This window comes from Parus major, chromosome 2 (assembly GCF_001522545.3).
Source record: "Parus major isolate Abel chromosome 2, Parus_major1.1, whole genome shotgun sequence".
NCBI classification, from domain to species: Eukaryota; Metazoa; Chordata; class Aves; order Passeriformes; family Paridae; genus Parus; species Parus major.
In genome coordinates this window covers 19,112,645-19,126,270 of record NC_031769.1, presented here as the reverse complement: position 1 = coordinate 19,126,270, position 13,626 = coordinate 19,112,645, and the positions used below count along the sequence as shown (strand labels likewise).

General features: G+C 34.5%; 1 protein-coding gene across 1 annotated transcript in view; it reads left to right on the top strand.

Annotated features, from left to right (window-relative positions):
• Positions 1-13,626, top strand: part of MALRD1 (MAM and LDL receptor class A domain containing 1) — a 240,390-nt gene that overhangs the window by 82,809 nt on the left and 143,955 nt on the right. Inside the window, exons 21-22 of the mRNA XM_033511660.1 lie at positions 9,408-9,564; positions 12,968-13,078. Of these exons, the coding sequence (XP_033367551.1) occupies positions 9,408-9,564; positions 12,968-13,078 (268 nt within the window). The remainder of the gene's footprint in view (positions 1-9,407; positions 9,565-12,967; positions 13,079-13,626) is intronic.

Genomic DNA, 13,626 nt, shown 5'->3' with positions numbered 1-13,626 from the left:
TGGTCTTTATTCACACAGAAAATTTATGCTCACTTTTCTACCTTTCCAGCTATTGTTACTTGTTGTTAGCTATTGCTATAGATTTTGTTATTGATATTGCTAGCTATTGCTCTTATCCCAGCAGTTTTGCCCAAGAGTCAGCAGTACAAGATGTCCTGTGAATTCTGTACTCATTTTCACTAATGCAGTTGAAAACTACTGTAGTTAGAGCCAATTTCAGTCTAGTTGGTATTTTTTTACCAGTTGTTTTTATTTTACTATCTGGTTAATAAAGTCATATTAAAATGTAAAATATTTCTAGTCTCTCTCTATTCTCAATATATAAATTAATGTTGGATTCTAGGTAGATTGCATAAGATAGTTACTAGCTTCTCTAAAGATAAGTCTTTTGATTTATCTCAAGGAGATAAAAAGCAAAAACTAGCTTTTCTACATGAACATTTGGATTTAAAGATGTGGGGGTTTTGATTATTTTTTTATTAAGTAAGAAATGTGTGTTAAAAAATGCATTATTCCAATGTATTCCAGTTAAAGGTAACAGTAAGACTTATCAAAAAAGTTTCCCTACAGGAAACTAGCAAATGTATTGAGTACGAACAATTTTCAGTGTTATACAGTTCATTAGTAAGAAAATTTCAGTCCAGTGTAATTACTCTGAACAGAAAAATACTTGCCTGGTTCTAGTGACATGTATGTTTACTTTCTGTGACAACAGACCATAGAGTGAGAAGACAGTCTTTAAATTAAGACCACTTCAATAAAGTCTTTGCTATAGTGCTATTAGTTTAAAATGACATTATTTTGCATTTACTCAGCCTGAATTTCTAACACAATTAAAGAGTGAGCTCAATATGTTACTTTCACTGTGTACTTCATTAAAATTATTGTATTTTTACAAAAATCCCAAAACAACAATACCAAACCCATGAAAAATCATTCAACAATAGCAAAGAATTAAAATGCTGTCTAGCTGTTTCTAACTCTCTACATTATATATGAAAAGGAAGTGAAGTGTATTCCATAAAAAAAGAAGTGTATTCATTAAAAAAGAAAAATTGTTTACAATAAATTAGCTGTCAAATCTTTCACTGACTGCTCTTTAATTGCTGTATATTAGCCAATACAGCCCAGTTTGTGTACTTAGTAAATCCTCTCACAACCTTTCCACTACAGCTTTGTGTTGGTACAGTGATACATGGAATTGTATTACTAATTTTCAACATATTTTCAGGGTTTAATGCAACTAACAGTATATTGAAAAGGACTGATGAAAAGAAGAAGTAAATGATCCATAGAGATTGCAGTTTTCAGGCAACTCTGTAATGTATTGCTCTTGTGATGTTTCACACGAGATGCAGTTTGGTTCTACAGTTTCCCCCTTCCCTTTCTTTATTGGCCTATAGAGAAGTACAGAAAATAGATGCTTCCAAATTACCACAGGAGATGCAGAGCAGCAGTTTTCTTGAATTAAAACCCTGCAACATTTAGTTTTATTTTCTAATCCATTTTCCCCAAATTTCCAGTTAGATGAGGCAAGCTGTGTTACTATAATCTTGTCTGTTTGCAAATTAAAATAAAATATGCAGGACTATGTATAGAAATGCTTGGATTCATCCTGATGCAAGGGTAGTTGGCAGTGCAGCTTACAGTGAGTTCTTTCAGCAAAAATACCTGTGAATACTTGGAGTCAAACCATCTGCTTCCCCAGAATAAGTACTTGGGCTAGCCACATAGAGGCTGGTGAATTGTGAGGTGAAGGTCTGAGTCTTTGAAGCAGTAATTACATTAATTAAGCGAAAGTCATTTACAAATAGAGGGAACAGCTTGTATGTGTATATAGAAAGCAAAGGCTGGAGGAATAGAAGCCATTATGGGAGCCTGCCTTTGGAGCCTGGCTTGAGCTAGAAAAATTCTGTCACGTGTTGTGCAGAGGGCCAGGTGACATTGGCACTGTGCCCTGAAGAGATCACCATTCATACACAAATGTAGAGCTCCTGTGATGAATTTCCATACTTAGCTAATGGAATTCTCCATTGCAGTTAAGTTTCTAAAAGCTACAACAATAAAAGTATCAGTTTGTGTAGGCTTAAACAAGTGTATTAAATTGACACCAGCAAATGGATAAGTCCATTACTTTATTTCCTTTTTAAATAATCTGGTTAGTGATGTAGCAAATTCCTTGACATTATTAATGACATTTGGGCATAACTGTTAATTGAAAACTTTGTAGTCACTTAATTGATATGATAATTCATGCACCAAATCTAATAAATCAAAACAGAAATGGATGCAGAGATAAAACTCTAACATGACAAGATAATTATTGCCATGTAAATAGTTCCCCTGATAAACATATTTTTTAATACATCTGTCTTTCTTTTGTGTCTGCTTTTCAGACACTCATTATCAACATTCAGAACAGAAAAGTTAGGAAAAATAGGTTCTAAGTAATATACTTAAGCCCAGCAGCTGTTTCAGCAGTCAAGAGTTGTATCAAATTTGAGGGTCTAAGAACTTCAAAAGAGGAGAAAAAATTATAAAGTATTGTGTGTGTGATTTTTCTTTTTTGCTTGGGTTTTTTTTTTGTTGGTTGTTGGGTTGTTTATCTTTCTGTGGCCAACTTAAATAATGCTAAGTACTTTTAAAAATAAGCTAATGGCTAGAAATTATTTGCAGGGTGATGTCATATTATTTCATTGCAGGCAATCACAATTTTATCAAACTTTGTATGAAGAGAATATACCCAAAGTCTTTTTTACCTCTTATGTTAGGATGCCAGAGCATGGGATTGATGTAATAATGAAAATAAATTAAACTGTGAAGATTTTAATCACTTTGTGTGGGTTAAACTTTGCTAACTCATTTTCTTTCTGGAATTTGTATTTATTACACAAAACAAGGCATTAAAGCTTTATGTGATACACCTGAAGCCTGGTCACAGATAGAAGTTTTCTTTTGGAATTTTGGCCTTAAAGATAAATAATAAATATACTATGGTTTTATTTAGTACAAGATTTCCTTCTCACATTTCTAGTGGTTTTCTTTTGAGCAACATTCTGATATCAGTGTCCAGTTACAGGTCTCAGTATGAAATGTGTTTTGGTCTATCAAGCACTTTCACTTCCACTCAGTATGAACTAATCATTGAACCTCAATCCTGGACTCATGTGACAAAGTCTAGATGCTGAAGATAGAACTTTTTTCTCTAGCAGTATGCAGAGAACTTTGTCAGTTGGCATCCAGCATTTTACAGACAGCTGTGATCACAAGTGAAGTTTGTCTTCTGCAACAGGAAATATCTCTATGACATCCTTTCAAAAAACTATCTTCCAAAAAATTTGTCTGCTTTATTGTGGCATGACAATCATATTACATTTTTTGTTTCTGAATTTATGAAGCCTTAATATTAAATTAAATAATAATTTCATAAATTAAATAAATTTCATAAATTTAATTACCATTAAATGGTAATGGATGTGGGAGGTTACTAGAAAAAAAAAATATTTCAAAACATAATAAAAGAACTTACTCTTTTTTGGAATAACCAGTTTGAAATTAAAATGACACAAATGGCTGTAAGTGAAAATCTGCATTCCTAACAAATGTTTCTACTCAATTATCCTTTAATTTTTTTTTAATCTATACAGAAATGCTTAAATGTTATTCAAGGAAAGTTTTTCTTTCTTTTTTTTCTTTTTCCTTCTAGTCATTAGATACAGATTTCTGACTATTAGATACAGTTACTGACTATTTAGGACCTATTAGAATTTAAGTGAATGGAAGTGTTCAGCAGAGAAAATCCTTCTCTGATGTGTGGAATTAATTAAATTATTGGAGTTTTTATCTTCCTTTAAAAATATCGGAAATAACACATTTTATAGCATTTTAATTTTGACTACTGATTTTTATTTTTTTTCTGATGCAACGTCCTCTCAGCTCCAAAAATTTTTATTCAGGGAAGAAATTTTTTGAAACCTATGAATATGTTACATGTCAAACTGCAAGAAGAGGTCTCTGAAGGTTTTGTTCACATGTTACGATCTTTAATAGCCCATCCTGTATTATCTCCAGAAGGATAAGTAGTCAAAGATTTTCTTGTGCAGGGACTGAATATCTAACAAGTGCAGCTACAAAAGAAACAAGGCTCTTTTTTTTTCATTCTCTTTCTTTCTCATCATAAATCTTCTCATGCTTCCTAAAGACATGCTCCACCACATCTTTTTCAGATTTACAGTCACTATACACCTTAATTAAAACCTTGGCACTGCCCATCATGAGCATCCTCTCCTTCCTATATCACCTGTGGCCTTCTGGCTGAACTAACCAGCCAAATGGGCAGTGAGAAGCTGTCACCCAGCCCATAAAGGAGGTGATAAATTCCTTCTTGAATGAGTGCTTGGATATTAAGTTGTCTTTCACTTCTGAATTCTTGCAGCATTTTTTGTGATTTCTCCAGGCACATACAATGTTGAGGGAAATGCTAGTGTTTGCTATTTTTATTTCAACAGAAGGCTTGTTTTGTATATATATATATATATATATATATATATATGTGTGTGTGTGTGTGTGTATTTTTTTTCTATAACACTTTCTGTAATATTTTGTAATATTTCTAAGTTTTTCTGCCCACCTTTCAGCAGTTTATAGGCAAATTTCAAGTAAAAGGCAGAATATATACATGGCTTCCCCATTTTACACTTAATATTGAGGTTATATTGGACTCTGTATGAATAAATAAAGATTAACCTGTTCTCATGTCTTTGCCTGTTTCCTTTGCAATATTGTAATAATGAATTTTGAATGCTATATATTTGTATTGCAACTTTTGTTGCTAGAAAATATAACAAGTTTTCTTTTTATGCCTTCTTAAATGTTACCAGAACTGTCATATCATCTGAAGAAACAAGAATTAATAGAAATCAACAGAAAATCGAGTCAGCATGATGGAAAGGTCAAAGTACCGCAGTTTGCAATCACCTCGTGTCAAATATATAAAGCATTAAAACATCAGTGTTATCTTCTGATGACAGTACAAGAAAAAAAATGACAAAAACATAAATATTTTCTTATATATTTTTAGGAGTTAAAAGTTAGAATTTAACACCTCATTAGCTTTTTTTTCACAGAAATCTTCTGATGAAAGGTTTTTAGCGAGGAAATCAGCTAATTTAAAACAAAAAAAAACCTGAAAATGCATTAACTTTAGTAAAACTTCTGGGTGCTGGTTATCCATGCTTTGAGGGAAAGAAGCAAGAGAAGAAAGTGATCTCCCACAGCTCCCACTACCCTGATAACATGCTGAAAAATATGGAGGATGTGGAAAATGCAAACTGAAGCTGCTGTCTTGGCTGATTCAAACCATCAGCTTGAGCTTTGATGGTTCATATTTTCCTGATGTGTCCAATATCCCACAGTCCTTCCCCTTTGGCCAAGAGAGTGCTTCTTTTGAAGGTCATCTAGTGCCTTACTGGGTTTTCCTGACCACTGTTTTGTTTTCTTCTCTGTACAGAAACCCATCTGTGCTGATAGCAGGTCACTGGCCTGGCCGATCCCAGACAGATGGTGTTGGAGAGCTGAAGAATAATACTTTTAATGCATAATAGGTGTGGGGCTCTGACTTGCTGTATAGGTACTGTAGTGTTTATGGACACATATAACCAGGAAAAATGGAAATGCGTGGGGAGGCTGCTGCTTCCAGAATTTTGAACTTTAGTATGGTTTGCTGATCATTAGGATACTTATAAGCCTAAGGAAACTAAGTTTTCCCTCTTCAGTTTATGTTTTCTTTTTGTTTGTTTTTCTCATTATTGCTGTGGTTTGAAAGGAAATCAGAACTTTTTAGTGAAAGGGAGTTTGTTTTATAATCAGGTTTAGTTTTGAGTCCTAATGAAAAATAATGAGTAACAGGTATTTTATAAGTCCATATAAGTGTTTAATCAGGAATTCTCAAACAATCTGTAGAAGATACACAGATAAATTATCACCTCAAAAACAGAGATGTCCAAAAAATTTATTAAATAAGAGCTTGAACTTCTTTATCTGAATGAATTTTGATCCCCTTTCAGATATTGCAACAATAGGCAATTAGTACTGTGAAATGTGTAATTCATAGCACGAGTGACTTGATAACACTGCCAGACTTAAGATGGGCCTAATTTTTTGATAAGTCTCCAACTTTTCTCAACCCACCTAATCTTCCCCTAATTAATGTGTTCAGTTCACTCTGTTCTTATGAATGCCTGGAAGGGAGAAATAGAATTAAGATTCTGCTATGAATGTCCATTCTTTGCCAGCTACAGTTTAAAAGATGTTTGAAATATTAACCTATTATCTAAGACAAGTATGCAAGTATAGGTCAGTTGCTTATGTTGAAAATTTTATATCCATTAAAATGTTGTGATTTTCCCTCTGAAACTAATTAGGATTTTTGGACTGGCACAGGAGTATCTTTGTATAGGGAATGCTTGTAGTACAGAGGTAAAATTAATTATTTTCAAAGGGTAAATATGGAGATTTTAATGACAGTGTAGGTGCCAACTAAGAGGTTTTCCATGGGTTAGTTTTCTAAATTGGTCTGAGCTCTTGCAGATACTGGCAGGGGAGCCTGTCTGTATTCTGGTGAATTTCAACATTACATATGCTGAAAGCCAGATTTCATCACAATTATACATGTTGAAAATGTTTTACACTTGTTATCATCAAATCCTTGAGATACCATTATAAAACAAGCAAACAAACAAACAAAACATGCACACACACAAAAAACAAACAAAAAACACCCCAAAAAACAAACAAATAAAAAAAAACAAGGGAGACCTTTTGTGGAATAGGAAAGAAATTAGTATAAAAATGGGCCAGTTGATTAACTCTCACAATGAAGAAAGTTACCTTCTCTGAAGATCACTTAAAAAAACAAAGGTTAGGAGTAAGACAAGAACCTCATCTGACAGAGTAAGAGAAAGTGGTAATTTATGTTTATGGAAAGCTTTGGAATATCTTATCACTTCATAGTTTTTATTAGTTTAAAATAAAAGTGGGCCAGCTAAGAAACCCTTTACTTTTAAAGTCAGAGCTTGACAAACTGAAGAGATGATTTCAAGTACATTAATAGGCTCTAGTGAAATATTTGCATTCACAGAAGGTATGGACCCTCTAGCACTTGAACTCTGCAAACAGAATGATTATTTATTATTTTCTTCAAACTCTTCCCCCTGCAGTTCATGCACCTCCCTGGAAATTCCATGCAGGCTTCTATACCAGGCAGCTGAAGAATTCAAGACAGAGAAATTACTTTGTTCTGTGAGCAAACACAATGCACATTAATTTTCACTATTAGAAAGCTTTCTTTTTAAACATGGATAGGTCACAAGTACATTAATCTTGTAGTCCTAAGTGTAAAAATTCCCATGATAGGAGTGAAAGTCAGCAAGGATGCTCTACACATACTTAGCCCTCCATTTCCCATTACTTGCCCTCATAACCTTAAAGTTCTTGCAATCACATACCAGCACTGTGTTTAATGGCTAAAACTGTGAAGTGCTTCATACAGGGGACTTTCATCTAGTTTATTAGTTTTAAATGTGATATTATAGCAAACACTGAAACAAGGTCAGAAAAGGTGCAGTGACACCTGTCTTAGGCTGTGCTATGGGACAGTAGGATCTAGGACTAGGTGTGATCTTTGGCCTGCCTGTCCCTGAGAGAACATGCCAAAAAGAGATGGATGACTGAGTTTCATCATGTACCCTGCCACTGTTTCAAATTAATCTCACTGAGAGGCATGGATGTAATAGTGAATATTGTGGAAAGTATAAGATCTGTAAGTGTTGCTGCTCTTCAGAGCTTTTTATTGTTCTGCTTCTTACCATCCTTTTAAATGTTGTTGTAAATACAGTGCCAACACCCTTGGACCACAGAAGGCAAGAGTTCCCAGAAGCAGAGTAAATTCTGAATTTTTCAATATTTTTGCAATTAAGAGAACTGGGGCCTCTTTTACATAAAAGGCAAAAAAGAAACCTAAAATTTCTACCTTGAAATAACAGCTCTCTTTGGCAGAAAGGAGGGAAAAAAATGAGTTTTCCAAATGCATACTTCTTGAAAGATCTGTAGATGTAAGTTTTCAAAGTTTTCATATATTAGTTATAGTCCAGGCAGTTTATTAGGAGAAGGTTTTAATACTTACACTATAGGATGAAGCAAATGCATGCAGTAATTATAAAAATGTCTGAGTGGCCAAGATTCAGTAATAAAAGAAAAGAATCAGCAGCAATTCTCTTATCTGCCTTCTCATGAAAAGGAAAAATAAGATTGTAGAGAAGATCCTGATTTCCACAGATCGCAGCTCTTTCCCCTAGGAATCCACCCAGATGAACTTTGGTCTCTGCTATATTTACGAGCAGTTTTCAGTGATCTCACATGTAACATGTCTGATCTATGCAAAATGAAGATCTGTACCATTAAAATGTTGCTTTTTTGACTGGTTGGTTGGTTGGTTGGTTGGTGTGATACATAGGAAGATAGAAGCAGTAGCTTAGCTAAAAAAAAGGTCTCTGATTTGTGAGGATTTTTGAAGGCCTGTTTCTGACCCTGTACCAGTAAATTCCTTACTCTTCCCACTAGGCAGGATTTTTAGTCTGTGAAGAGCCTGATGTCATGACGTCTTTGAGCATATTGTGTTTCTCTTGGCAGTTTCTTCTCAGGACATTGTCTTCTCACAGCTGTAGTGGTACAACTTTACAGAGTGGTTGCTCAGAACTCAGCCAATCAGGAAAACCAAAAGGAGAGGAAAACCTAATACCAGCACTTATTTAAAAACATAGGTTCTATTGTCAGGTTTGTTAGCACTTGCTGGGAAAGATTCTTTAGAGGAGTACTGAGCATGAAGCACTTCTGTTGGAGAGAAGTTTATATTTGGTCAACAGCTGCATTTTGATTATGGAAAATAAGGCTTTTAGGGGCTAAATTTTAAATACCCAAAACGTTAAAACTTTGCTTCTGGTCTCAGAGTACACCCAGAGTCTGATGCTTACTTCAAAGACACTTCATCTTTCCCAGCAGCATAGGAGACAAAATTTCATCCAATATATTGGGTTTTCCTAACATTAAGCCAGGATCAAACCCTCTAAATTCCCTGAAGAAAGGGAGTAGTAGGGAAAGCCAGAGTCCCTCTAGTCCACATCCTGTGGGTTGACTTCAGCTTCTTTTTTTTTTTTTTGTTTTTTTGCCAATCTCTGATATAAAAATACTAGCTGCATTTGCAAGGGAATTTTTTGGATTCTGGCTACACACTAAGATGCATCCAGATACCCAGAGAACAGATGCCATCTAAGGAAATATTGCAGTCTTCAATTAATTATGATGAAATGTTTTGTTTTAATAAATTATAACCCTTTTTTTTCTCTGAGCAGGTGCACTGAAGAAGGGTGGTACCTCTTTGCAGACAGCTCAAATGGAGAGTTTGGTCACACAGCTGACATTGCTACCCCAGTCATCTCCCTTACAGGGCCCAGATGCAAAATCATATTCTGGAACCACATGAATGGTTCAACAATAGGTTCTCTGGAGGTATGGAGATGCTCTTTATTTAGTTTTGTTCTGTTTTTCTGCATGAAGTTACTGTGGGGAAACTCATGCCTTCTCTTTTAGTTTCCTTAAAACCCAGGCTGCTAATAAATGAAAATCAACAATTCCTAGCACTCTACTCCTTTCAGCATGTTATGATATGAAGGAAGCATTAGCTCAAATAGACTGGAGAAATCATAAATTTCTACAACAAGCAGAAATTGTGACTTTTATAGACATGCCTGTGTTGGAACTTCCATACAAGGAAAAGTTTTTTATCACATGGTACTGTTTGACACTGAAAAGCAGCAATAGATATTTGGACATCAAGGTCTTTGGCTAATGTGGAAGGATGAAAAAAGAAGTAATTTTATCAAAATTAGACATAAAATTTTGTAGAAAGAACGTATTCCTTGAAAAGCTGAACATATCACTTTCAGAGATTAATTATAGTCATGTAAGCAGTACTGAACTATTTCTGTGGCATATAAGCAACAAATTTTCTTTCCCATACCCTTTTCTTCATTCCAGTTAAAATAAAAGCACTTCTGTAAAGGAAATTAAACTTCTTAGCAGCATGTAGATCAAATAAGCCACTGCAGATAGAAATTAACAAAACAGCAACATTGTTCTAAACAATTATTTTTACCACACACCTGTGTGCTTATAATGGGATTTCCCAGGAATGTTATGGAATACCTACAGCATCAGGAATGGATTGAGAAAAATACTCATATAAGTTACCCAGTCACTTATGAACACAGTATGATATTGGATGTGGTCAGTGCATGAGGATTTAAAAATAAATAAATTCTCACTAGCCCAGTTACTCAGAATTACAAATTATAATGAAAGGTGACAGAATTCAGCTGTTTCTACAAAAAAATTAATATATGTGCTGACATTATCAATGTAATCTGGGATGTGGTGAACTACACGCGGTGCATGTGACTCACTAGATGTTTAGTGGATTCACGTTCTATGTTTGCATGGATTTTTTCCTAAACAATTCTTAAAAATATTGTTAAATTTCCCTGACCTAGGTAAAGATCTTGCTAGGCTGCTTGGCAGGTGGTCAAACATTAATTAATCAGTATCAGTAGGAAATCAGAGGATAAAGATTCATCCACAATTTTAAGGCTTGGGACTAATTAGTGTGCTTTGGGACTTCTTTGTATACTCCAGGGTCCAGGATTCTTTACAGTGTGAGAACCCATGTCAGTTGGAACTACATTTAAAGGGTGTTTTGTAGAAATCAACAGCAAATTCTGTGAAGCCATGCCCAGTATTTCCAGCACAAAAGGCAAATGTGGATAATATGGATTTTTTTTATTTTCTCAGTTTCAATACTGATTACAATTTCCCTGTAACTGATTCTTCCTCACCCACAACTTATTTCATTTTAAAATGTACTAAAAGAAAATCATGAAACCTTTCCACGCTGTGAATAATTGCCTGGTTTCAATTGCTCGATTAATCAATTAATAATGGGTTTAATAATAACTCAGAATATAAAATTATTTAGGTGATTTCTTATTATCTATATTAAGAAGGCTCTAAGTATTGCAAGAATGGGAATATTTTCTGTGCTTAAAAGATCTTTTATGCATATCTTCCCCCTAGACCACTAAATTTTTTCAGCTTTTACTTGTAAGTCTGCATCCATGTCATCAAATATCATGTAGGATTGTTGAAGATTTTCTTGCCATTTGCATGAATGGGTACCTTCCTGTGTTTCTATTACTTTCTTAAACATTGATTTGCTGTCATTTTCTTGAACAACCTCGGTTTGATTATTTGTTGGAATCTTTTTTATTTAGTTTCTGTACTTTGACTTGGCTTGGGTAATTCTACCAAAGAATTATTAGATGCATCTTTTTGCAATGTAATTAAAATACATGGAGGTTCAAAGTGCACTAAGGTACAGGGAAGCCTTGGGTTTTAATAACACACAAATGGATGGCCATGTTTTACTCTAAAGATTTAACCTTTATCATTACATGATAGAAAATATGAATTTATGATGAAGGAATTGGATACATAATAGAGTAGATAACTGACAGTCTGTAAAAACATGTGTGTGGGTCTATAATTACACACATATCTACCTTCAAATAAATATATTGTTTGTATTTGAGAGTAAAAAAAGATATTTTCATATTCAGCACCCTTTATTTATTCTTTCAAATAATATCTGTAATACCTTTCTCACTAATTTATTTATTTTCACTTAAAATTCATGTCTTCTATGGCAGATATTCCTGTCAGTGTCAAAGTCAGATGTCATTTGTTTTTCTACCCAATTTAATATATTATCTATTACTTTTTTCCCCCTAAAATGAAAGCTCTTTAGTGTGAGGATTTGCTGTTTGCTTGGCAGAACTTACCTGTTATGCAATATCATATATACTCATGGGACTGCATAAATTTCAAGCCAAAAAAAGGGGTTATTTTCATTATGATGAAAAATGCCTGTGCTGCCTTAAGGAGATTACACAGAGTAGCAGTAAATCCTTGAAAGCAGAAGCAGTTCAGGAAACTGGTGAATGGATGTTTAGCTCTGCTAGTACTGGCTGGAGACACAGCTTGACACACATCATCAAACACCCATCTTGTTATTGTCAGCTCAGTTGAATTTGGATGCACAAGAGATTGGACCAAAGAATATTTAGGACTCTCTGCTCATGTTGAAGTGTGTCATCATTCCCCAGTTTGCTGTTTACAAGGTTGTGGGTTTTTAGAAGTCTTTCATTGCTTAGACAGGTGAAATTTTGTCATTATAAAATAAGAAAAACAAATTATTTGTAGAAGAAGCAAAATGTTTTGTAAGAATCAGGACAAGAAAATCCATTCTGGAAGAGCAGTTCATTGTATGCATGAACAAATATATTTTTCAGTAAGTCTTGTTCACCCTGTCTCCATGTTGTACAACTGAATCACAACCCACTAATGAACAGTTTTTATTCACTGCTGGCCACTCTGGATAGTCCAGTTAAGGCTGTGGGCTGGGTATGTTCATGAGGAGATCAGAAAACCTTAAAACATTATTTTCTTAGTTTAGTCATTTATACTGACATATCCATGGGCATCAGGCTGGTGGGCACTAGGAAATGGTTCTTGACTCAGAGGGTGGCTGGGCACTGCAGCAGGCTCCCCAGGGCACAGGAGCACATCAACAGCCCTAGTCCCTTGGTTCAGATTTAGGTAGTCCTGTAAGGAGTAGGGATTCAGGTTTGATGGCCCCTTACAATTCCAGATATTCTATGATGATGTGAATTTCAGTGGTGGAATAGAGATTAGATGTACAAGATAATATTATACTCTTGAATATGATTATAAGACTCTTAAGTGAGTTGGTAATGGAAACATAATTTTTTTTATGACCTGGAATAATTTTCTTTTTTAGGTGCTCTATAAAAGCAGTAACAAGACTTCTAAATTGTGGACTCAAAGTGGCAGCCAAGGTCCCCAGTGGAACAGAGCAGAGGTGTTCTTAGGAATTCATTCAAATTTTCAGGTGTGTCTTCCTCTGAGATGTACTTCCTAGACAGCTGGCTATTAGTACTTCTATATTAAGCATTCTTCACCTTCTCATTTCTCTTTTTACATGTACATCTCCTCCCACATATAAGAAATCATCTTCTTGGCTGTCTGATTAATTCTCTGAGCTGGACTCATGTTTTTGGAGATTTCTCACACCTCTTTAATCTCAGACTGATATCCATTTTTAAGACTGAGAATTCCATCTATCCTTGATAGAGGGATTCTCTGATTCTGCTTAAAATATTCTGCTTCTTTCTCCTTAGTGTGCAGTAAGTAAAAACATCTAGGTTTTGGAAAAAGAATCTTGAGCATGACGTTTGCTTTGAAATTGGAGCAGATTTCCAAACCTCTTAGAGATACTTGCTTAGCTGTAGACTTAGGAAAAAACTGAAAAATCCCCAAGGATAGTCAGTAACACAGGTTTAAAAGAGTTACATTTCATGATACTTGTGTCTTGGAATTTTAATGAAATTTTAAAATTCCTTTTACATTCATGGGAATAAATGATGAATGACACACTAG